Source organism: Falco naumanni, chromosome 15, assembly GCF_017639655.2.
Source record: "Falco naumanni isolate bFalNau1 chromosome 15, bFalNau1.pat, whole genome shotgun sequence".
NCBI classification, from domain to species: Eukaryota; Metazoa; Chordata; class Aves; order Falconiformes; family Falconidae; genus Falco; species Falco naumanni.
Window position 1 is genome coordinate 11,231,061 of NC_054068.1, and position 24,158 is coordinate 11,255,218.

The 24,158-nt window shown below is 38.1% G+C and overlaps 1 protein-coding gene across 2 annotated transcripts in view; it reads right to left on the reverse strand.

Moving 5' to 3' along the window:
- Window positions 1-1,990: 1,990 nt before the first annotated feature.
- The window catches only part of CHST8 (carbohydrate sulfotransferase 8), a 185,807-nt gene continuing 163,639 nt past the window's right edge, over window positions 1,991-24,158 (reverse strand). For both annotated transcript variants that reach the window (XM_040615622.1, XM_040615623.1), the window contains exons 3-4: window positions 5,792-5,829; window positions 1,991-3,390 (exon numbers count right to left, since the gene is read on the reverse strand). In XM_040615622.1, the coding sequence (XP_040471556.1) occupies window positions 2,245-3,390; window positions 5,792-5,829 (1,184 nt within the window). In that variant the 3' untranslated portion in view covers window positions 1,991-2,244. The remainder of the gene's footprint in view (window positions 3,391-5,791; window positions 5,830-24,158) is intronic.

The window sequence follows — 24,158 nt, forward strand, 5'->3', positions numbered from 1 at the left end:
CCTTTTTTTTTTTTTTTCCCTTGGTGTAGAGGAATAATGTCTGTCAACTTGGTGATTTAAAGCAACTTGTGTTAATAATAAAGCAATCATAATTAAGCAAAACAACAACAAATAAGAAACTTATTTTCAGTTTTGATATGGTAATTCCAGATAATGTGGTATTTGCATTTGAGTTGGCCTAATTAATTTGCATTATTGTACAAAGAAACCAAGCGTTAGTTAAAAAACTGATGCATATGTTTGATATTCCTTGTAATCATTCTACAGTTAATCTTTGTGGGCTTATATTTCCCCACCATGCATTTGTGAGTTGCTATATTAAAATATTTCGTTAATGGATACCTTAGTATGTCTAATGCTATTTGCACAGATATTTTTCTATGTATTTCATATGCATTTATGTAAGTCGGTAATTACACATGGCTTTGTGATAGGTGTGCTCTTTACTGTCAGCAATGGTGTTACCCAAATGGGAGAAAGAGCACAAAGAAACTGAGGATTAATGTGCCGTATAGTACATACGATTCTTGTATATGTATTGCTGCTACTCTGTGGATATCCATCTCTCTCAAGAAAACCCCAAACCTGTTTGATCACCCAAAGACTGGACTTTCTCACTAAGTAGCTCAAATGGAGCTGGGAGGGCAAGTAGAATGGGACCGCTATAATTCAGTACCTGTGTTTTAAAATTTCTAAAAACTACTTCAATCACCATGAAGTTAAGCTGTAAACCAAATTGTGTCCAACTTCCCAATGCAAACAATTTTTCTCTGAACAGAATATGAAAGTCTGATGTCAGACATGTGTGAAGTATTTCAGTAAAGCTTTCAATGCAAGGTACTGTAAAACATTTTTTTTCCCTATTAAAATGTTAAAAAAAAATCCAAGAAAGATATTGGATGTTTCTGGGGAAACAGTGCTGCCAATACTTGTGATGCATGAAACTATCTGTATGAGGATCTGAACCTGTAAATGTGAAACTGTTTGAAACAAGTGTTTCTTCTTAGGTGTTTGTACAGTGCCAGTTGTGGTGGAATTCTTGGTTGCGAAATACAAACTCTGGAAGTACTGGGGAGTTAAAGTTTGGTAGTGTGGTAAAGTTTCAGACTTGTTCCGATATGGCCAATTTAAATGTCATTGTTTCAAGTGGTTAAATGGCATGTGAACAAGGATACTGTATATGGAATTAGTGTGAAGATTTACAAAACCAGTGGAAGGTTGAGTATTGGATTCTCACAAGAGATTTCTGCTAGAGATGAAAGAAAGCCTTCTCTTTAAGTACAGAAAATGAACAACTGAAGTAAAACACCTGGAATGTTATTTGTGTGTTAGGTCAGATGTAATTGCTACTGAAATAAACAAGTGCAAATTGTCTGCAGCAAGGAAAAGAACTATCCTGTTGGGCAGGAAGTTGCATTTATTATTCCTTGTTATTATGAAGGAAAGATTTTTTTTATATTCCTGGTGACTATGAAGATTAAACCAGAGATTTATGTTAATGCAAAGGATTAAAAGAATCTTAACAACATTTATAAAGATGCAAATGTTCGCCTGCATTTTATCTTTTTTCAGATGAATGTGCCATAAGGGAAATATTGAGGGGGGAGAACACATCCTCACTCTGAATTGCAACATCTGGTTTAATACTGCACTCACATGGTCACTATTAGTTATTTTCATCAGTGTGGTTTTGAACAGTGTATAATAGACTTTTTCTCCCTAACTATTTTAAGACTCTCGGGGTATAGCCATCTATGACCGACTTCATGTAGTGCCTGTTTAGTGTATGGCTTCATGCATTGCAGATTTCAATGAACTGTAAATATTACTCAGTGTATTCTTTTTTTTCTTGCTACTTTGTCACTTTCAGATTTATTTTCTAAGCAGGACTGAGCTTGAAATACTGGCTCCACTGTAGAATGTCCCCAGTTTCAAACTGTTCTCTCAGTGCAAACACAGGCCACACCAGCATGGAAAATTATGTGATTTATTTGGGAGCCCTGACATATTATACATATATGTACATACATTTCATATGGAGAAACTATAGAAAAAAATATGCTTTGAAAAAGGAGGCAATTAAGGTGAAGGTGTAAACATCACTAGCCATTTATGTCCTGTTTTGGGTTTTTTCCTGTTCTTCGACCAATTGTTTACTAACAGATGAGTATTTATAAACAGAAGCCACCTGGATTTCTTAGGCAAGTCAACTGATATGACTGTGGAAATGTCACAGCTCTCAAATCAATATAAATCTTCAAAAGGTTTTGAGTAGTTAAACATCAAGTAATCCATATAGTAAAAGTCATAGCTTCGTTGCCGTTGAGAAGGAGAAAGCTGTGCAAAATACTGTTGTGTAATTTTAGTGGTAGTTCTTTCTTCATTGGAGTGTCTATCTTTAAACTTGGGGAAAGTTAAATTTTGTGGTGCACCAATTAAGTGCAAGAAAAAGTTTGCATCTTCTTCCATACTTTCAAATTTCCCAACAAAGTCGTAGTCTATTAAACATGGGCTGCAAAGCCTATTGACATGATCCCAGTGGATATCCATACCCACTGGCCTATGTACATCCAGGAGATACTGAATGAACTCTTTAAATTTGACTCCAGAGCCTGTCCTTAATGCTTCTTTGGTGGCATTGACACGGTATCTGGAAATGATGGCTTTTCCAAAAACCGGGTGGTAGTAGTTATTTGGATGTTCAAACTTGTCCCGAAATGCAGATACCAGCTTTTCAAAGGGTTCACGAATAAAAAGCATCTTTGTGTAAGTGTTGAGCCTATGGTAAATTCCTTTGTGATCAAACCCATCCAGTCTTTTTAAATAGTTTCCGTAGTGCACTGTGTTGTGCTGTATATCTTTTGTGGAAGAAGCCAGCCCATTAAGAACCATAAGCACCCGTTTCCAGTTAGAGCAGCCAGCTTTTGGTACTTCACAGTATAAAACTCTGTATTTATCTTCTACAAATATTCTAGAAACATGATAAGGAGTGATTATTCTTCTATTATTACTCTTGTATTTAGAACATGTTTCCCTCATAATCCTCTTTCTTTCTCTTTGGATCTGATAGAGACTCTTCCACTTGTTGCTTCTATCCTCAGATTTAAGCGTGGGCAGGTTGAGAATGGAGCTGTTTATGGAAATCAGGATTGGGCTCTTTTTAATTATAAATCTCCTCCTCCGTTTATGGAGCCCAATAGAATTAATTTCTTCACCTTTCTGTTGATCTTTCATGGCGAATGTTATGCTGCTTTGCTTTTTGTCTGTGCTTTGAAGCTTAGTGGGCACACTTTCAGATAGGTGTAATGAATCGCTCTGCTTTACTGTTGCTACTCTGTCTGCAGTATTTTTTCTTAATCTTCTATCCTGGTTATTGCTGGAAACACAGTCCTGATGGGGGAAAAATAGATTAAAGGTGTTAGTAAATGAGAGAGTGTCAATCTTAACAGCTTGTACAATTTAGTGGGGATCTTTCATACGCTCCGAGTTCAGCAGATTTGTACAGCAAAATGCATTGCTCCAGGTCCTCAGCACTGTGCCTATGTTGGGGTACGGACTTTTCTTTTGTCATCTGGTTCTGTGCTTACATGAAATTCAAAGGCTGAGATGAGCCTGAACTGGTAAACTCCTGTTCAGATTTGGTTTTAACTGTATTTTAGGTGGTGACTGTACCCAGACTTTGATAGAATAACTTTGTCTGAGATATGTTGTCTTAGAAATTTCCCTAAAATGTATCTGAGTATTTTGAGGACTTCAATTATTCCAGGCTGCTTGTTGTCACATGAATCAGTTTGCCTCCCCCACCCCCCAGTAACTTTATCTTTGCAGTGAGGGTAGTTGTGTGGAGAGTGAAGGCTGGCAGGGAAGGGAAGGTTATAATGTTTGCAAATTGGAGTGAGGGTGTAGAGGGAGCAAGAGTGGAAAGAGGGAAGCAGAAAGGACTGCAGTGAGAAAATGGAGGCTTTGCAGAGTAGTGGGTTTGGTGAGGGCTGTGTGAATGGAGACTCCAAAGGGAGGCTTGAGTGAGGTGAGCCTGGGACCAAAGTAACTGGGACTTGATGGGAAGCAGTAAGGGGTGGGAGTGAAGCAGTGGCAGGGGTTAGGCAAGTGAAAACAGAGTAAGCAAGGTGGGTCTATGGGTAAGGGGTGTCTGGGACCTGCTCTTTTTCATTAGGCAGATCTCACTGGTCAATACTTCTGGCACGCAGCCCTGATGTGCTCCATTACTTCCTGCTGAATTAAATCCCAGTCCACATGTCTGTGCCTCTTGGACTACAATCAGGTTTTGAACACTGTTTAGCTACAGATCATCCCTGTTTTGGGAACTCACCTGGGAGCCAAGTGCCATATGAACCACAAAGGAGTATTTCAACACAGGAGGCAGATGTAGATGCAGCGTGTTTATTGCTTACCCAAAATATTTAATGTTTGTTTAGAGGCTTTACAAATTGTGAGTTTCTGATTTTTCAGTCTTAATTTGCTCCCTACTAGTATTTAAAACTTATTTAAAAATAAGATAGTGGATGAATTTTAAGGTGTACAGTATGAGGATTAGTAGGGTCATGCTCTTTCAAGGTGGCAAATCAAATCTTAATTGTAATGGTGATTTTAAAAGTCTGTTGGCTGAAAAAAGTGATGCTCTAAGTAACTTGTACTGTTATGGAGGTTATATCTTGCTACATCCTTTTAAGGGTGAGAGACTTAAAAAGTCTTGAAGAGACTCAGTAGTCATTATGAAAAGCATTGGTGATAAAAAAACCAAATTGTATTATTTTGTAGTTGACTTGCTTAAATTGTTAACTTCTATACAAAAGTCTGAACAGATCAGTATTAAGTAGGATTTTTAGAGTACTATGCAAGTTGTTGCAGAACTTAGGCTTCCAAAATGTTTTGTTCGCTATAGTGGTAGTGGAGGTGGTATGTGATGTGCAGACTGGGAAAACAACTGATAATTTATCATACAAGACAGTGTGTATTAAGTTGCTGGGAGTGATTGTTGTACTCTGCCCTTACCTAAAGAGGTTGTTTACAGTAGTCGAAGGTGTATTAAAGTTTTTGTCTATGTAAAATACTAGAAATACTTACCTATATTACCCTTTACAGAGTGGCTGAAATTCAATCGAATAAGAGTAACTAGACTCATGATGTGGCTGACATTTCAAGGTTATCAAATTCAAACTTCCTAGATACGCACACATTTAGTGATAACAATGATAATGAACCTATAGTTTTTGGGAAACTCAAATGCCATGATTTCAATGTCTTCTGTCAGTCTAACTCTTCATCCAGAAGGTCAAGCTGGAGCTGTAGAGATGGAGTGATGTCAACTACATTGCACTGATTTCACCAGGCAATGGCATTTGGGTAACAGCTGTCAGCTGCACAGTTGTTCCTTTGTGTATCTTGCACTTGTCCTTTAAGCACTGCTATTTTGAGTGTGCTAACAGCCACTAGATGGAGGAATTTCACCAGTATTTTTCTTTTAGCCCATTTTTAAGTACCACGGAAGACATTTGTTTGATCGGTATGATTGCATACAGAATATTAATATATGCAAAGTTTACAGTATCTTTTAGCAATATCCAGTCTAGGAAAAAACTCATAAAACTCAAGTTGCATAGCGTATCAAATTCATATTTTAAAAGGAAAATTTGTACTTCATGGCAAAGCTTTGATGCATCTTTCCTTTTCAGTGCTTCGTTTCCAGTCTAGTGGCCTTATCTGAGCCATCTCTATCCATACTGCATACTCAGGATTTGGTACGTTTTCTTTATGTACTGCTGAAACTTACTTTTTTTGATTGCTGGAATCCCATGTTATATTTTATCCCTAAACAAAGAAAGAAATTAAAGTAATTATTTAGAAAAAATAAAAACATTAATTTTTGCTGGACTGGTAACAGTGTGTCCTCTCGGTAACTAAAAAGAAAAGAGGAACAAGTTAATGCAATAAGTAGACCAATGATGAATCATACATACTTCATGTATATTTCATAGTTAACAATATCCTTGAAAGGCTTTGTTTAATTTATAGATGTCATAGCAGTTGTAGAATGGTGTGAATGTCTCTACGTTCCTTTTACAGATGGGGAAACTGTGATGGAGAAAAGTGATTGCTTAACCTCGGCCAAAAGGCCAGTAGCAGAATAAGAAGTGGCTGGAATTAGCGATCCTAGGTTAGAGCTCTCAAAAAAGGCTGTTCTTTGTGTACTTACCAAAAGCTGTGTCGTTTCTCCCCCCTGCAACTGTGGATAGTATGGTATTTAATCATAGTAATAGCTTGCATTAAGTACTGCTGTAAAATCACAGCAACACACAGTGGAGTTGCATGTAAGTGAGGTACAGTTTGCAGAGTTATAGAGAGACAGCACAGAATTGTGTTTTGTCATATCTTCTGGCTTCTACAGTGATTTCTGCTTGAAAACATAATAATAAAGATGTGAAAATCCTAGAAGGCAGCTTTAGCACATGTGTAGGATCTCATTACTGTTTCTAACCTCCGCTGAGTATAAGTTAATAATAGAGGAATGTATAATGGAAAACACTTCCTAATGATGAAATTAGTTTGGGGCTTTTCAACTTATAAAACTGCTATCTGTCATCACTGTCACTGTTGCTTGAGAACTTCAGTTGCCTAAGACTTCAGTTTAATAAGTCTGCATTGCATTACAAATCCACAGCCTTTTTGACAAGGACAATTACAGATAAAGGTATTGCAAAGCATTATAAGTGAAAGCGTCGCTGGGATAGCTCAGTCCCATCAGACTAATTTTCATGGTGCTCTGAAAGCTCTCAGAAGTACTGTGTGCACATAGTTCACATTGTACTTTATTGCAGTTAAAGTAGACTTACAAGATCAATCATGTTTTGTTGTGGTTTTTTTAAATCGGATCTACAAACTGCTGTTTATAGTCGAATCTAGGTAAAATTGCTATGGTTATTTCTATGCTGTTAGAGCTCATCTAGCAGTGCTCATTACTCTTTTGGCTCATGTTTGAGCTTTAATTCCACTGCAGCAATTTGTAAGCAATAAACAAACTTGAGTTAAGTTGGATAGGGATATTGTGATTCTGTGCCTATTAAAAGCAAAGGGCATATTATTTTTACTTCATCAGAAGTAAGTTCCAGACATCTCACAGAAGGACTCTTCAGCCTTTTCCTAGCAGCTTCTCAAAAATGCGTAGCTGTAAAATAAACTCAGAAGGTGTATTCTAAAGAGAAACAGAGCTAATCTATAGCATCCTTCTGTGAGTTCTGGAGGATTAAAACTGATACTGTTGCACCAGGCTTTAGGAGATGTTAATTGAGCTGTTGTGCAGTTCTTGGTGGGATCAGTTAAAGAACCACACTTATTCTACGGCTATGTAATATGTTACAGACCAATGAATGTATGGAAACTGCTGTCCATAAAGAACAGCAAAAACTGAGCACCAGCGCTTTGAAAGAATTGGTACTAGAGCATGGGTGATCTGTTTAAACCATGAAAATGTTCTGTTTGTCAGCAGACGTAACCTTCTTTTTTGCTAACCCTAAAGGCATAACTCTAAGCCACTTGAGCTAGATTTGTATTGGCTGCTTGGCCTTCGCTCTAAGGCATCGTTAATACAGCGAGTTGGAGTAGTTGCTTAACTTTCACTTTAGGCTTTCTTGTAGCAAAGCTTGAAATTGAATGTTATTTTCCTTATAAATTCAGAATATTGTTATACTCTTCTTTCTTACGGGCAGAAATCATGTGTGTCAGGTACAGCTTTGAGAAGTTAACACTGTTAAGAAATTTAGTCTGGTATTGTGGGTTGGTCAATTCTGCTCATTTTATATGGATAACTTTTGGTTCTTGTGTATATGTAATGCAATGCACTTAATTCTTGTAATAATGTTATTACAGACATAGCCACTATTCTGTTCAGTACCAATTTATTATTCTAGAGTATTTTATTTTTGGTCAGTCTTTAAATTGTCTTTAAACTTTAAATTGAGCAGTTCAAGTCATACTTCATCCTCTGTCACAGATCTTGCAGGCTTACTTTGGCTGTCGATACTATCAACATGCATAGGTGAGAATTTATGTATTGCTCCTACTGTGAGCTAGTTATGTCTACCAGTGTAAGACAGGAGAATGGTTGTGCAGTCCTCCCCAAAAGATATCCTATAATGTTGACAAATCCACTGCCTTTCTGTGAAAGCATTTTGAGCTTTCCACAATTGAAAACATAAATAGGTGAGAAAAGACTTGGTCACCTATTGGAAAACTGAGCAAGTATTTTGGACAGAATCGGATGCAAATAGGCATTTGCTGTGTCCAAATTAAAATGTGAAAGTTAGGGTTAATTTTCTTTTTTTAGCTGTGGTCTCTTGTCCTGACTTCAATGGGAGCAGTGATAGCTTGTAGCAAAAACACACTCTTTGTGTAATTACCTGTTTAAGTTGCTATGTGTCTGCCAGGAACAATAATTATTAAAAAAACCCACAAAATTGCAAAAAGCAGCTATGAAACCTGTCTTGTGGTTAATTATGACTAATCATGTTTTTGCAGTAGTGTTTCATAAAGGTAACTTACTTTAGAGATTAATACTTTGCACTGATATGCTGTGCTTTAAAAAAGATTTAAAATAAATGCTACTAGGAGATGAGTAACTGTTTAAAAATTATTCTTAATTTACTGGCTTTAAGATGTAATCAGAACAACAAATCATGTTTAATGTAAATGTTTGGTGAAGCGCTTGCCAATCTCTTCAATGTTTTCTGAATTTGTGATTTCTAAAGTTGGCTTTTTAGCTGTCTTTCTCATGATACAGTCTGTCACTTGAGATTTAAAGCTACATAAAAAAAAAACCCTCAAGTCCAATTAACTCAGCAAAGTTGTATTGCACAGATCTACTATACTAATCAAAATCTAATTGTAATGTCATGCTACATCTTTACTATCAGTGTTACTTACCAGTTCTCAGATGTTATTGCCAAAAAGTAATTTTTTTCCCCCATAAATAAACTGCTAGTGTCTGCTGCACCCAGGTGAACTTAGTGATCATTAAACATTTGGTGCCAGACACAATGATGACCAACATCTCACTGCAGTTCAAACAGAGAGAATAGCTGCACGACAGAATCATTCTATCAATTGTACATTATGTCAGTATTCATGTTCTTTTCTCTTCCCCTTGTACAACCGTGATTTTTCCAGACCTGAGCTTGGCCTGTGTTTTAGGTCTGCTTTTGTTGTCTTTCATGAAATACTAGCCTTATGCTTCATCTAGTCCCACCATATACTTAAACCCATTGTGAGCTTTTTTTTTTAAGTGCTGCTAGCAACACTATAAAATGACCTTAATCTTCTCAGTGTAATGCTATCTAGCTCTGCCCCTGCCATCTCCTCTGTCTCTGCTTCAAGACCTATTTGGTTTGCCTCTGGTGTTTTCCTCTGTTCTGAGACTACACTACAGCTGAATATTTTAAAATAGAAATGATAACTTCTAGTCTGCATCTGTGACTCCACCCTTTAATGGGTTTTTCTGAATGGTGTATACTTGTTTGCATCACCCTAACTGATTTGTGAAATATACTCTGGAAGGGCTGTCGCTTTCATTGTGTGAACATCTGTGTCAAGTGTCCTATTTGTATGCGCTCCAGTCTTAGGTCTTTACTCGATAACAACATGTACTTAATAGAGAATGAATAATAGACTAGTAATCAGAACTCTGGTTAGCATTAAGCATTTTTAGTTTGAAAAGGATTTTCCCCACTGTACTGGGGTTAACGGTCTTTTTCTGGTGGGTTTTTTTTTTATCATTTAAAATGAAGAACTGCCCATTTCTGATCAACTTACTCTGGTGTCTAATTGTTTATGTATTTGAATTATATTACTTATTAAAGAAACGTAATTGTTTTTAAGATTGCTACCATACCATTGTAAATCATTTTTTTTACACATATAAAAAATGTAGTGTATAAACCTTTTCTTAGAATGTGCTTTTATTTTGAAATTGAGGCCTAATTAATGGATTAAGCTTTTTATGTCTGTATGCTTATTGTATGCTATGTGTATATGCTGCTTGTATCTAAAATATATAGCTTATTTTATTATGGACCCCCCCCTCAGAAGTCCCCACCTACCTCATTTTAGTACGGATGAAATTAATGAGGCAGAATAAAGAAGCCTTAGCAAGACTGTAGCACATCTTAAATTGTGCTTCAGGAAAGAAGCAAACCTATACAGTGACTACATAACCTAACCTCTTTGAGTCCCCAGTGAAGCTGCAAGTATGCAGTGTCATATCTCACAGATGAGTAAACTTTTACAGTGAATTTCTTGGTTAAATGATACACTGCTGAGCCCTTGTCAAAGCTAAATGCTCAGTGACAGGACACGCATCATAGTGTTTTACAGACTTGTGAAGTTATATATTTCTGAGACACAGAATGTCTATTTTCACATCTGTTTCACGCTAATTGTTGCAGTGGTAAAGACAGCACAAACAGTTTTTTACTCTGTTCTCTGTGAATGAGGGGTTGCATGCAAGCAAACTATAGCCTCCTGCAATTTGACCAAAGAACTTGTCTGTCACTCTTGAAATGAAAGCAGTCAAACGCAGCTTCCATAGCACTTATCACTTTTGTGGCAGAATAATTATATATAATGACAAGAATAAATTTATTTATGTATGAATTTTGAGAGTGAATTATTGGGGAACTCATTTGTAATGCAGCTTTTCTGGAAAAAAAAAAAATAGCTGTTACTGCAAATATTTTATTCTCATCTCTATTGCTACAGTATGTACCATGTAGTGGGTACATTTTTCCACTTTACATGGCAAAGTGTAGCATGTTATTTGTTACTATTCCAGCTTTTTGCATGTCAGAAGCAGAGGCTGATAACTGCATTTGCCAAACTGACCTGTTTTTTAGGTTGTCACGTGTTGAATTACAAACTCAAATATTGATTGTCTGAAATGCCAATGTTACCCCTCATAGTGTGAAAAAATTAAATCCAGACTCATACAGTGAGTCTTTAGTAATGTCTAGATTAGAATGTATGTATCCAATTTCTAATTGCGATGTTCAGTTCACCAGATTGCTCAAGTAGTGAGATGTGGTTTATCCACTGAAGACTAAGGTTCTATGGCCCAGATTCTGCATACATCTCTGGGTGTATCGGATTCTCACTTACATGCTATCTAGGTAGTGGTATGTGTGTACCCTTAACACACCATGTGTCAGTGGACTGTGGGCTGTAGAAACGCTTCCAGCTGGTGTGAAGCTGTCCCAGCAGAGCCTGGGGGCTGAGCTGCTAAGAGAAGGATCCTCCAGCAGGCTTCATTGTAGGGCACATGGGCTGCATGCAATAAAGCTGCAACTCCTTGAAGAACCTCACTGTGAGGGTGACATAATTTTGCCCCTGGTAGGTGGTGTGTGTTCCAGGGGAATCTTGATTTTTATAGCTATGATGGAGAATAAGGACTGTTAACTTGAGAGTAGTTCTTCTATGGTGCTACGTTAGTATTTCTCCAGATGCAATTATTGGCTCCTCTTCAGTGCTTTTTACAATCTCTATTTTTGGCTAACACTTCCAGCCTTTTTCTTTTGTGCTTTTCCTGCTCTTAATATTCATGCTTTGTTCTTTCCAATAACTTCTTTCCCTTCACTTTTATTTCCCTGTATAAAGAATTCTCAGGCTCTGCTCTGACACTGTGATCCAGCACTTCTGAGGGTGTAACAAAAGTTAAGCTTGTAATATTTCCAGAAACAAGAATGTCTGCATTTGATTAACTCCATTTTAATTGATCCTTCTCAATTTGAAACTTACTTGTATTCTATTGCTTTACTGTTGTCTTGCCAGCAATGTTGATGCTGAAAAAAACAAACCACAAAACTCTCATAGGGAAAATCTAGCTGGGATATTTCATACCCTTCAGAGGGATGTTCATTAACAACATCATCTGACAGGATTGCATTTTTATTCTAATAAAAATATACTGCATTTAAAGCAAGATTTATAGAAAAAATTATGTATTTCCTCTTTTGAGTACAGTTAAATAAAATGATGTTTGTTTATTTGCTGTGTGAACATTAAACCTTCTTATGTTCTCATGCCTCCATGGTTCTGGTATCCAGCATCGATCTCCTATTACTCTTTGTCACAAAGAAAATGATTCTGAAGTCCATCTTGCTGATTTAAAGGAGATGGAAACTTAACAGACAGTTTTGATGGTTGTTTTCTTTGAACAGAGGGGGATGGATGGAATGTTTCTGTGGCTATTTCACAGTCTCCAGAGCAGCCCTTTGGAGCTCCAAGTAGTTAAGCATGGCTCTGAGCAAAGAGCTTCTTTTTTCCCTATTTTGGGAAGGCATAAGAAGTTTGCCAGCTACCAAGGGTTAGGGTTTTTAAAATCTCTTTGAGCTGCCTTTCATGTGTGAGTTCTTTTGTAAATCAGATAACTCTGACTTTTTTTTTTTATTCCTGAGTGTTTAGCTTTTTTGTTTCAATCCTACCATTGCCAAGCATGCAGTTCTTAATAGTTTAATCTATTCGAGAACTTTGAACTCTGACTTGTGGATTATTCTTAAGGAGTTGTGGTGAAGTAGAACACTTGCCAAAGACAGCCATTCACTCTCCTTTTCCCCTCTCCTGTGCTAGTATTGTGCACAAAGTGAATTACTTCGTATTGCTCTTGAGCTTTTCAATCCGAGTCAGTTTCAGAGAGGTAGACATTGAGTCTTAGTGCAACCATTAGCTTCATATTTCTAAACCAGGCAAATCTACAGTTTCCCCATCCTGTAGGCAATGCAGTACTGTGCTGGATTTGTGTCATGGGGTACTTAAAATGGTAGCTGCCTGTGTGCTCTTCAGATGATTAAAACACTACTCTGGCTTTTTGTGGCTGAAATGGCTTTCTATCTTAATGAAGCAAGGGAGTCTCTGGACAGAAGTATTGTATATGGGGAAAGCAGTGCAGTTCTGAAGGGCATACCCTGGAAATAATTAAAACCATTAGGTTCGTCCATCAGTTTGAACAAGAACAAAAAATAAAATTAAAATGGGGAACTGAAGTAGAGATCAGTACACACGTTAAGTGACTTGTAATTTTTGCCCCTTGAGGACTTTAATACTGTCAAAGAACTTGGTGTTCCTGATCTGTTTGTGGTACTGGTAGCCAATACTGTACATCTAAATCGAGCAAAACTGCAAAAAGTCATCATTCAGAATCACAGCACTTGCTAAATTGTGGCTGCTGCTGTGTTGTCATTGCTTCCTTCTTGATTTCCTGATTAACTGCTTTGTATCCAATACTCTTGACATAATGTCCCTCCTAACATTTTAACTTGGGCCATCCTTCATGCACAGCTTTCTCTGCTTTTTTGGGTAAGGGATTCTTGGAATAAAAGATCACAGTATGGAGCCGGTACCCACTGTTTCGAAATGTGGGTGCCACCTGAGTACAGTGTTCATGTCTACACAGTGTTTCTCAGACAGAATACCCAGGCTATTCTCCTGCTGTTGTTTCCCCGCCACAAAAGCTTTATGCCTCTTGGACAACTTGCCTTATGTCTGTTTTCGTGTATGTATTTGTGTGTTGTGTGCTAGTAAGAAATACTAGCTCTTGAAAATTTCATTTATTTTCCATTATCTGAAATGCAACTTCATGTGAGAAATAATTGGTTTTATATGGTTTGCTTTGCAAATTCTTTGATTCATTGGGGTCAAAGCAAGAGAGAAGCAGAAACAGAAATAGTAGCATTTTAGGGGAATAATTTTCTTTTGAATCAAAACCCAATTAAAGTGTTGCTGTGACTTCCTGGTTAGTCCCACCACCTGTGTATCTGCAGTGACTTTGTTTGCGAAGTATTGTTCAAAACTGTGGTGTTAGTCTTGTCCAGAAAGTTATTAATTTACATTCAGACTTTGTAATGAGGCTTTCTTTAATCTGTCTTCTACTCCATTGTTGAGATCATAAGTTGTTTGAAGAGAAGATTCTTGTATTATTTGGAATCTGGAAACGCTGATACTTCCCTGAATTGCAACATGCTAATAGAACAGGTATATGAACCTTTAAAGAAAGATCACATACTACAGTGTTTTTTCATATGTTCTTATGTTCCAAAATATACCAAATCAATCTCCTTGACTACATACATAATCATGTAACTTACACTTGGTCTGTTTCCTTGATAGCTAATAAAGGAAAGTGAAATGCATGGTACCTTTATCTTGCAAGCTGAATTAAATGAATACAAGAAGCTGTTTGTGAATTTATGAGGAAGGTATCACTACTTGTTTGTTTTGTCTTCTCTTTGGTATTTAGCCATGTTAATTAGAGAGTGCCATTTTCTGTCTTAATTTGTATTCAATAAGAATTCTATGAGGAAAGCAGAAAAGTCAAGCTTGTGCTATTGCATTCACTATTCTTTTTGTGGATGTATCCCTAGGAATATTGTTAATTAACTTCATCAGCTTTCAGGCACTGTCAGCAGTTACTTGCAATTTCTACCTATTACCCTCAGTTATTCTCCATTCTTATATTTAGTATTTGCATATTGCCTTCATAGCATGACTTTGACAAAGGCATTACACTTTATTCAAGATTATTAAAAAGTAAAAGTTAAGGTTTAAAATATAGCACTGCATTTATATTTAGTAGCCTGGAGAACTGTTCAGGTAACCAGAAGAGTTTGAATGAATCTCGGGCAAGCACTTCATGTAACTTGTGGCTGTAGTGGAGCATGGGATAGCTAGGCAGAATAGCTCACCTAGAACTCTAGAATGTTTCAAGAAATTGTGGAAGTGGGACACTAAGGCTTCAATGGTCTTTCTGTTGAAGCGAGGACAAAGTAATACAGGTGGAATTCTGGACTGCTTTTGTATCACTCTGTAGCGGCATTTCTTTGGGAGAGGAAGCACAAATGGAAAGAGAGAAGGCTGCAGGCAAAACTTGAAAGGCAGATCTATGGAGACATGCCTCTGAGTGATAAAGTTCAATGATGTGATAGATTGGCCATGTATCAAATGCCACAGATGTGCATCCAAGTGCTGTACATTATAATGTTACAATTGCCTGGAACTGATAGTTCTCATAGTTAATTACTGACAGGTCTTCCTAGTATAAGAGAAATATGTAGCATTAGAAAAAAAAGTTAACACCTGCAACTTAGCTGCAAAAACATAGTGCAAAAAGGGTGATAATTGGACAAACTTTGATTCATGACCTGTAAGAAACAAGCAGGAGATAGCAGTTCTGGGAAAGGTGTGAGGAGTTGAGCTCTTTGCCAGGCCTTTTATTCCTGACTAATGAGCAACTGAAGGACAGTGGTGATTTTCTGTTAGTTGTTTCTCACTGGTCTTGTTCTTGTCCTTCGTGGAGGACTTCCTATTTCTTGTTAAGGAGCTCACTTACACTCTTCCGCCAGCCAGATTTTAGCGACTATTTGGTAGAACAACTTGCTTGCATAAGAATAGCGTCTTGGATTATTGACTTTCGTATCAGTAAGAATGAGGGGGAAATTATTCTTCTCAGGAAACCTAGTGATAACTGTTTCTGCTAGCCATGTAACACAGTGTGGTACCCAGGATTTGGCCTGAGCTGGAAACCCAGGTGGGAAGATTCAAGGTGCTAGTCTTGAGTTCTAGCAAGACTGAAACTTTTTAAGGGTTAGTGCAGGCTATTTTAAGATATTCTGAAACTTTTGGAAGTCACGAGTTAACTTTTGTGTAAAGCTAGGAAAAATCCATGTAAAGCTAAAAAAAATGGCCATTATGTTTTTTAAATTTATGACGTTTTTTGGAGAACTGACTTGACTAAATACAGTGAACCGAAGATGCTAGCCAGGAAGATAAATGATGGAATAATCACTGTTAATTCAAGAAATAGCCATGAAGTTGAAAGTGGCAAGAAAGTTATATATCCTGAAATGGCTTGGGAGTAGTACAGATATCTGCACTCTCGAGAGATCATGCTGTGTTACCTTATTTAGTGATCCAGACCTTTGTCTGTCTTTCCAAGTGAACGCTGAACTTGGTAACAGTCTTTATCTTGGTTTTTCCCAGTTGCTGTATAGTCAGTGGGGATACAGATATTTTTAAGGGTGGACTTGCAATCAAAAGTAAGGGGAAGACAGTCTTCAGTGGTATTTGGTTTGGGAGTTCTGCTGTACTCACGTCATACTTTGCATGGCTTGCATGTAACGAGTGTTCCAAAATAGTGCACTTCTCCTTTTCCAGGCAGAAAGGTTTTAATTTCCCTCCACCAAGCTACTACTGTATTTTTCTACTTTGGACCCCATATTGAGGGTTTTGTCTTTAGCAGTGTGTTGCAGCAAGTGTGTTGTATGGCAGCTGCTCACCTTTACATCCTTGAAAATAGTAACGGTGCTGTATTGGGTCTGGCCAAGCTCCCCAGCAGCGCTCGCAGCGCTGTGCTCGCATGGGTAGCTAGGCAGGGGGTGATAACACACCAGTGTTGTGGCTACTGCTGAGCACTGCCTGCACGGCACCAAGGCGGTCTCGCCACCCCCCCCCCCCCACCACCACCACCTGCAGGCTGGGGGTGGGCAAGATCTTGGGAGGGGACACAGCCAGGACAGCTGACCCAGAGTGACCAAAGGCGTATTCCATACCATGCAACATCTGCTTAGATATAAAAACTCTAAGAAAGGAAGAGGGGGGCATTTATTGTTTACGATGATTGTCTTCAGGAGTAACCGCTATGTGTACTGAAGCCCTGCTTCCCAGGAAGTGGCTGAACATTACCTGCTGATGGGAAGTAGATAATAACATCTTTTGTTTTCCTTCACTTCCATGTGCCTGATTTGCTATTGCTTCATTAAGCTGATTTTACCTTGACCCAGAAGTGGTTTTTTTCCCCCCATCTTATTTTCTCTTCCCCTGTTCTGCTGAGGGAGGGAGTAATAGTGGCATGGTTGGGCACTTGGCATCCAGCCAAGGTCAACCCACGGCAAGTGCTTTCTCCAAGAAATTGGAGACATGCTCCAAGATGGCTCTAAAATGTACTTAAAACAGAGGGGAGTGAAGCAGACTTACCCCATCCAGAGGTCTCTAGTTTTAATACTGTGGGGTCTCCAGATGTTATAATGTTGTCTCAGGAAACTTAAGAAATAAAAGGTAACCAAGCCAAGTCACAAATTAGGTGAATTGTTCTCAACTCCAATTTGTAAGAAACCAACATACTGACATGTCAAGGCACTTCAAGGCTATGGTGGCAGATGACATGAAACTACATCAATAATCAGACATGGGGAGAGAGGTGCCTATGCCTGACAAGACAATGCCAGCAGGTCAAAGAGGCAGTCAGATTGTCCATGGAGGCCACCAGGTCAATAGGCAACCACTTCTCCATCAATAAAGTGGCAGTTTGGTGCTTGTGTTTTCTCCTTGGCTATGTAAATGGCCATGAAAAGTGGTAGTAAGACACCTGGAAAGCTGGACTTAATGTCTGTACAAGTTGTCAAATATCTCCTTACCTTAGTGGAAGGCACACTGCTTGAGGACAGCAGGGTTTTTTAAAATGGGAGAGAACTTCTTTTGTTCCAGTAGAAGGGATGAAGAAACTTTGTTAAGGTAGAGTGATGTTTCTTGCTGCCTGAGAAATCTGACTCATTAACCCTAGGCAACAGGAGAAGAAATTCATAGTAACTTGACAAAAGAGTACTAAACAGGAAAAGAGACTGAAAGGTGTTAGACTTCTCCCAGGGAGATTTGAAATGAACAGAGAAACCTATTCAGGATGGAAATGGGAAGAACTCCACATAAACGTGCTTGTGTATCAGATAAGGACTGGTGGTTCTTTTAAGTTGCAGTAGGTCTAAACTGTTTTGTGCAAGACTGTGCTGAAATGGACATGCATTGCTGAGGGAACTAATGCTTCACATGATGTGTGAGTGTCTTGCAGGTTCAGGTGCTCATAGAACATGGTTAAGCTTTGGTGAAGCATTGTATCATGTGGGCATTATATGGCAATTTAGCAGGAGTGAGATTTAGAGGACATTTGCCCACTTCCTAATGTTAGGAGTTGTGAGCAGTAGTTATCTCAGGATCTGATCCATTTACAGCCTGGTATTGGCATTGGAGGGAGGCCTTTGGTGCCTCTCTCCCTACACATTTCCCAGAAGTACTCTACATTTCCATTCTAGCATTATTTGTCTACCCAAAGTTGACTGCAAATGATTTAGATGGGATGCACAGAGAGCTGCTGCTGGGGTAAATGGCTTTCCCCTATCCACGTGGCTCTTGTGTTAACTTTAGTAGTCACTGCCTCTGCCAGGTCCCTGCATTTTCTTTCCTCTCCCCTGCACAACTTAGAAACATGGGAGCTGACACAGAAGTAAAAGAGAAGCTGCAGCAGTGGTGTGGTGGTATTCCTCAGGTATGTGAGCGAGAGAAAAATAGCTTTCTGTAGGAACTGGTGAATGTTCTCTTCATCTGCACACCTGATTAAGCTACACTGGTCTTCTAAAGGAGCCATTTCTGCTATGGCAGGGGGAAAAGGCAGGCATTCTCTGGTCACTCTTCCCTGTTTCCTACAGGTGCGACTACTTGCTGTGCAGCCCACTGCCTGGGCTGCAAGAACAGAAAGTACTCTTAACATATTTGCCTGCCTCTGACACTCTGATCCATCAGTGGTACCTGAAGAACCCCTCTGCCACTGCTATTTTATGGCCACATCTGCATTTTTCATTCATGCATACTACTTTCTAGTATCCTAATGTAGAATGGTGCATCAGCCCAAGAAGGGGCCATATGAACTGAGAGACTGAATTGTTTGCATCTACCTTGACAACCCAAATTTGGGATACCGTTGCTATGACAATTGAATAATCTGATTTTGTAAGTCAGTGCATACAGTGAATAGGAAATTGGTTGCTGAATATGGTTAGCCAAGATTGTGACTCTTAGCTGATGAAAGTGTGTGAATGTGTCTGACTTTCATTGAAAGCTTTTCTACGATGATCATTGTTCAGAGCATTTCAATACATATTCGTGGTTCACTCGGTGCATTGCATACAATTATATACAATTCATTCTTTCCATTATGCATTGGCTAAAGGATCTCTGAAGTAATCTGCCACTCTGAATTCAGTCTTCTGAGACAATTATCTTGCATATGGAACTATTTTCTGACAATGAAACACATGACTGACTGGGTGTGTGGCTTACCGTAACACTTTTTTGATGATCTGCTCTAGTGCTGATTAAACCCCAGGATTATAGCAGGAAATTATACACATACAGGACTTTATCTGGCTATTTGTTTCATCTGAAATGCAACTCTTTCACTTCAGATGGAGACGTTTTACAGAGCTACTGAATATCTTGTTGAGTTGTTGTTGAGTATGCATGTGGATTGTACTCTTGTGTGGGAACACTTAGGTAAGACCTACTTTTGAATCTTGGAGTAGTATATGCAACTCTGCTAGGTAGCCTCTAAGTCTCAATCTTCTGTGTGTTACCTCAGTTTTTTATTAATAAGTATTTTTACCTTTGACAAGTCATTTCCTTTCAGTCCTTATTTCCACTTTTCATGTTATGTTAAACCCATTCAGAGTTGTGATTTCATTGTAACTGCTGGTGATTGTTACATTTAAAATGAACAGTGTCCATCAGAAACAGCCTTTTACTATTTACGAATCTGATTTGGTGGTCTTCTCAATGTCTTACAGTCAATCTATTGGAGGGGAAAAATAAAAAAATTTCTATTTTAAATCCAGTGGCTTAGTTCTCTACAACTTTATTGCTCATTGTTCAGAAATGAAACACCTAAAACCTCTGAACTCCACTGTCTGAAGATTTGCTAATCAGAGAATCTGAATTGGAAGCGTGGGTTTTAAAAAAAAACCCACAAACCCAACTTTGTTATAACAACTCCTGTTTAAGCAATAGTTATTTATGACTGTATAGCACTGTCTTTTCAACTATGAAAAATCTGGCACTTACTTCAGTAGGTACAGGATGAGTTTCTCAGTGAGTGAGTAGTACTGCATTATTGATTTTTTTTTTTGCATGTGACTGTAAACCACTCTCCTAATCTTTGTACTCATACTGTGTCTTCTTGCTGTTCTTGGTTCCTAAGAAGAACTGGGAAGTTAGTGCTTTTCCACTGAAACCATGTATTTTGGAAAACTACAGTGAGCTTGCAAAAACCCAAGTTTCTTCCTGTTAAATTTTGTTAAAGAAAAAAATATTGGATAAAATTGCCAGTGACATTTTTGGATTCCACAAGAACTTTAATGTAGGGGAATAAATAAGTGTTTAAATATACTCACAAAGTTTTGGTCACATTTTTCATCTCATTGTTAGTGTGCCTCAAAAAAAATGAAAACCACCAGGAAGATGTATAGAAAAGAACATCAGTATTTCACACACTCGCTGTTTTCCAACCTTTTCTCCTTGCATAAGAAGGGACAGAATTTTTAAAACTGTCATAATGTCTTGTAGGAGAAGCTTTAATTATCCAAAAAGTGAAGATGTCAGAAATGGTAACACATAAGGACTAAGTCAGAAATAAAATTTTGCAGCATCATTTAGAATGGATTTAAATGTCTTATCTATGTTTCCTGATGCAAATCTAGCTTTGCCTTTTGTGGTATAGTTTTTTTGTTTGTTTGTTTGTGGGTTGTTGGTTTTTTTACTGCTTTTATATTTTCTTTTTCATCTTAAAGTATCTAAGTCCTTCTGGCAGGAATCGGTTTTATGCTTTTCACGCAATCTCAGATTCTGTTTTCACAGATGCTCTAAACTTTCTTTGGTGGAGCTGAAATGAACCGAGACTTGCAAAGGCACAGCACATGCAATTTCAGATAGCTTTTCTAGACCTTCTGCTTTACAGGACATAAAGATTCTGTTTATTTTGAGAAAATGCATAGTAGCATGGCATTGAGTCCCTTCCCATAACTGCTTGTGCATCTGGTTTGTTTGCACAAAAGTGCAGTTCTTCAGCGTATATTCCTTGGAGAATCTGCCATGCCCATTATGCAGAGGAACTTGACAAACCTGCTTTTTCATTTGTATGTGTTTGTATGTGGTGCAGGCCTGATAATCTTATAAAAGAAGAGAATATTTTACACTAATAAAAAATCATTAAAATTATAGGAGGCTTGATCTGATTGCAGTTTAATACCTCTTAAATTTGAATCCATAGTTCTATTTTGCTTGTAAACAAATAAGACTCCAGACTATCAGCTGACATAACTGTCCTTCCCCCCTATTAAGGAAGGTGGTAATTGCTTCTTCTAGGACTTGCTGTCAACAGCTCGGTAATGTGAGTTATTTCCTTGGTGACTGTCAAACTCTTTCAGACAAGGCTTTCAAACTACATTCGTAATAACAGAAGTACACTGTGGGAAAGATAGGCAATGTGGTCTTTAGCAAGCTTGTTTCTTGCCGATATACTGAAACAAGCTACCAGCCATTCCAGCTCCATACTGGCATATTAGCTTGGGGAACTCGCTGAAAGACTAAGTGATTCATTGCAATCTTTATTTTTACAGAGAAGCAACAATATCCTTAAAGTTTAGATGCAGAACCCCCAGTATAAAGTCTGAACATATTTTTGCAACACTGTGTCCTCAAGAGATCTTTTCTGCGGTGACTGATTTTTGTATTTCATAATGCTGTGTTTCTTAAAAAGAAAACAGATACTGTCTTGAAGAGAATTAATAGAACAAAAATTGTTAAGTAATCTGCTATGAGTAAATAAGCTAAGTACAGGTCAGGCATTTTCAGAGTTTGTTGTTGTGCTGGTTTTGGCTGGGATAGAGGTAATTTTCTCCGCAGTGGCTGGTAAGGGGCTGTGTTTTGGATTTGTGCTGGTAATATAGAGACGTCGTCATGATTGCTGAGCAGTGCTTACGCAGAGCCAAGGCCTTTTCTGCTCCTCACCCCCCCCCACCACCAGCGAGTGGGCTGGGGGTGCACGAGAAGCTGGGAGGGGACACAGCTGGGACGGCTGGCCCCAACTGACCCAAGGGGTGTCCCACACCGTATGACATTGTGCTGCTCAGCATATGAAGCTGGGGGAAGGAGGCGGCAGGGGGGAACATTTGGAGTGATGGAACCTTGTCTCACCAAGTAACTGTTAAGGTGTGATGGAGCCCTGCTTTGCTGGAGATGGCCGAGCACCTGCCTGCCTGCCGATGATGGGGAGGTAGTGAATGAATTCCTTGTTTGGCTTTGCTTGAGTGTGTGGCTTTTGCTTTACCTGTTAAACTGTCTTTATCTCAGCCTGTGAGATTTCTGCCTTTTACTCTTCTGATTCTTTCTCCCGTCCTGACGGGGGGGAGTGAGCAAGCGAGCGGCTGCATGGTGCTTAATATCGCTGGCTGGGGTTAAACCACTACAGTTACTTAATATACACAATACTAATTTTGCGTTTTGCTGATGACGTTTTAAATGGGCTCAATTTTCAACAGTTTGCAAGGTGGTAGGTTTCAAAGCTGAGGTTACATAAAATTATGAGTTTAGCATGTTTGACTTGGTCTGTAGGCTTGGATTCATCACTAAACTTCTCTGCCTCGGTCTCCACAGCTGTAAGATAGGAAGAATTTGCCTTCTTCAAGAGGAGTGCGTTGCATATTAACTGACCAAATACAAGCAGTTGGTGCTCTGCAAACTTTATCATGGTGATCTCCTCTAATTAAGGATTATATTGCTGATCACAAGCAGTGCTTTTCAACAAAGACTGACACTTTGTTTTTAAACTTCTGCCCAAAAGGTTTCCTTGTCCTATTCTATGCTACCTTCTTTGTCTTCGAATTTCTTCCAAGTTTGATCTGTGTTTATATGTTAATGTTGATGGACATAATCACTGTTGATGCAGACATTTTCCTAATGCTCTTACCATGTGTGCTCCTTTGGGATAGATTTTCAAATACCGTTCATTATCCAGTTGCTTGGCCTCACATCCTGTCTCACATAAATTGTGACAGTGGACTAACTGGTATAGAGAATAGAAATATCCCTTACAAAAGCTATTTGTGTATAAACGAACCACTTGTGTGATCTTTATTGTGGGAGCTTGTAAACTTTATTTTATTCTATAGAATGTTTCAAACCAATTCAGATGTAGATAAGATACATAGCTATTAAATCAAAAGGTTTTAATGTTTAGGGTTTTTTAAATGCTACTTTCTGGTCACATTCTGAAAATCTGTTTAACTAATACTGTTTAAAATAAGCCTGTTCTGTTAATTTTTAGGGATGATTTCACCTTTGTCAATAAAGTAATGCAAATAAAGTCTTCCCTGTTATGTTAAGGCTACAGAGATCTAAAACTAGCTATGTTATCTTTGCTTAAACCATACTCCTCTGTGAGTCCTCCAAAAGGAATTAGTCTGTTTTATTGCTGTACACCAATTTTCCCCATAGAACTGTGCCGCCTCCTTGTTCTCTTTCTTCTCTTTCAACACCCTAAAGGCATCACAATAACCAAAATGAGTATACGCAAACATCTTGAGAGAAGAAGTGTCTATTAGGATTTCTAATGTTTTGAACGTTTTTCTGCCTTCCCTTATCTGCATGTGGCTTTGTTTAAGCAATAAACTTGCAAATAATTAGAAATCCATACAGGGATTTCTCTTGCCTTAAAACTACATAGAGACTGAGGAACCCTAAATCACTTGCTATTGAATTAGAGAATTACTGAATACTAAAGTAATACAGAAACCTAGAGTCAAGTGAAGAATCTCATTTGTTTCAATGGGATTTGATTATATTTATCTGTATTTAATGTTTCCTTCAACACAAATGAATGTCCAGCTATTTGTGACATGTAAAATACTGCTACTAGCTCAAAACTATTGAGTAGCAAGTCCCTTCTTCTATGCATCACTCCTATTGAAATTGAGACAGATAGTAATGAACACATCAAATGTTATATTTTTATAAGAATATTGCTGTTTTCATTTGAAGTAAAAGTTATTTTAAATAAAAATAATTGTGGTGTTTTAGACAGTAAGTTACAGCACTAAGAATGCAAATCTTGTTAAACACAATTTAATAAGATTAGAAAATATTTCTAGTTGATTTTCATTGTCCAAATTTGGTGAGTGAAAAAAAAATAGATAAGGTATACCTACTGCAAAAAGCACAATGTAGGAAATCTGTAATGATTTTCTTCTTTTTTTTAATAGCCAAAGCTGCTATTTGTAGTGTACATG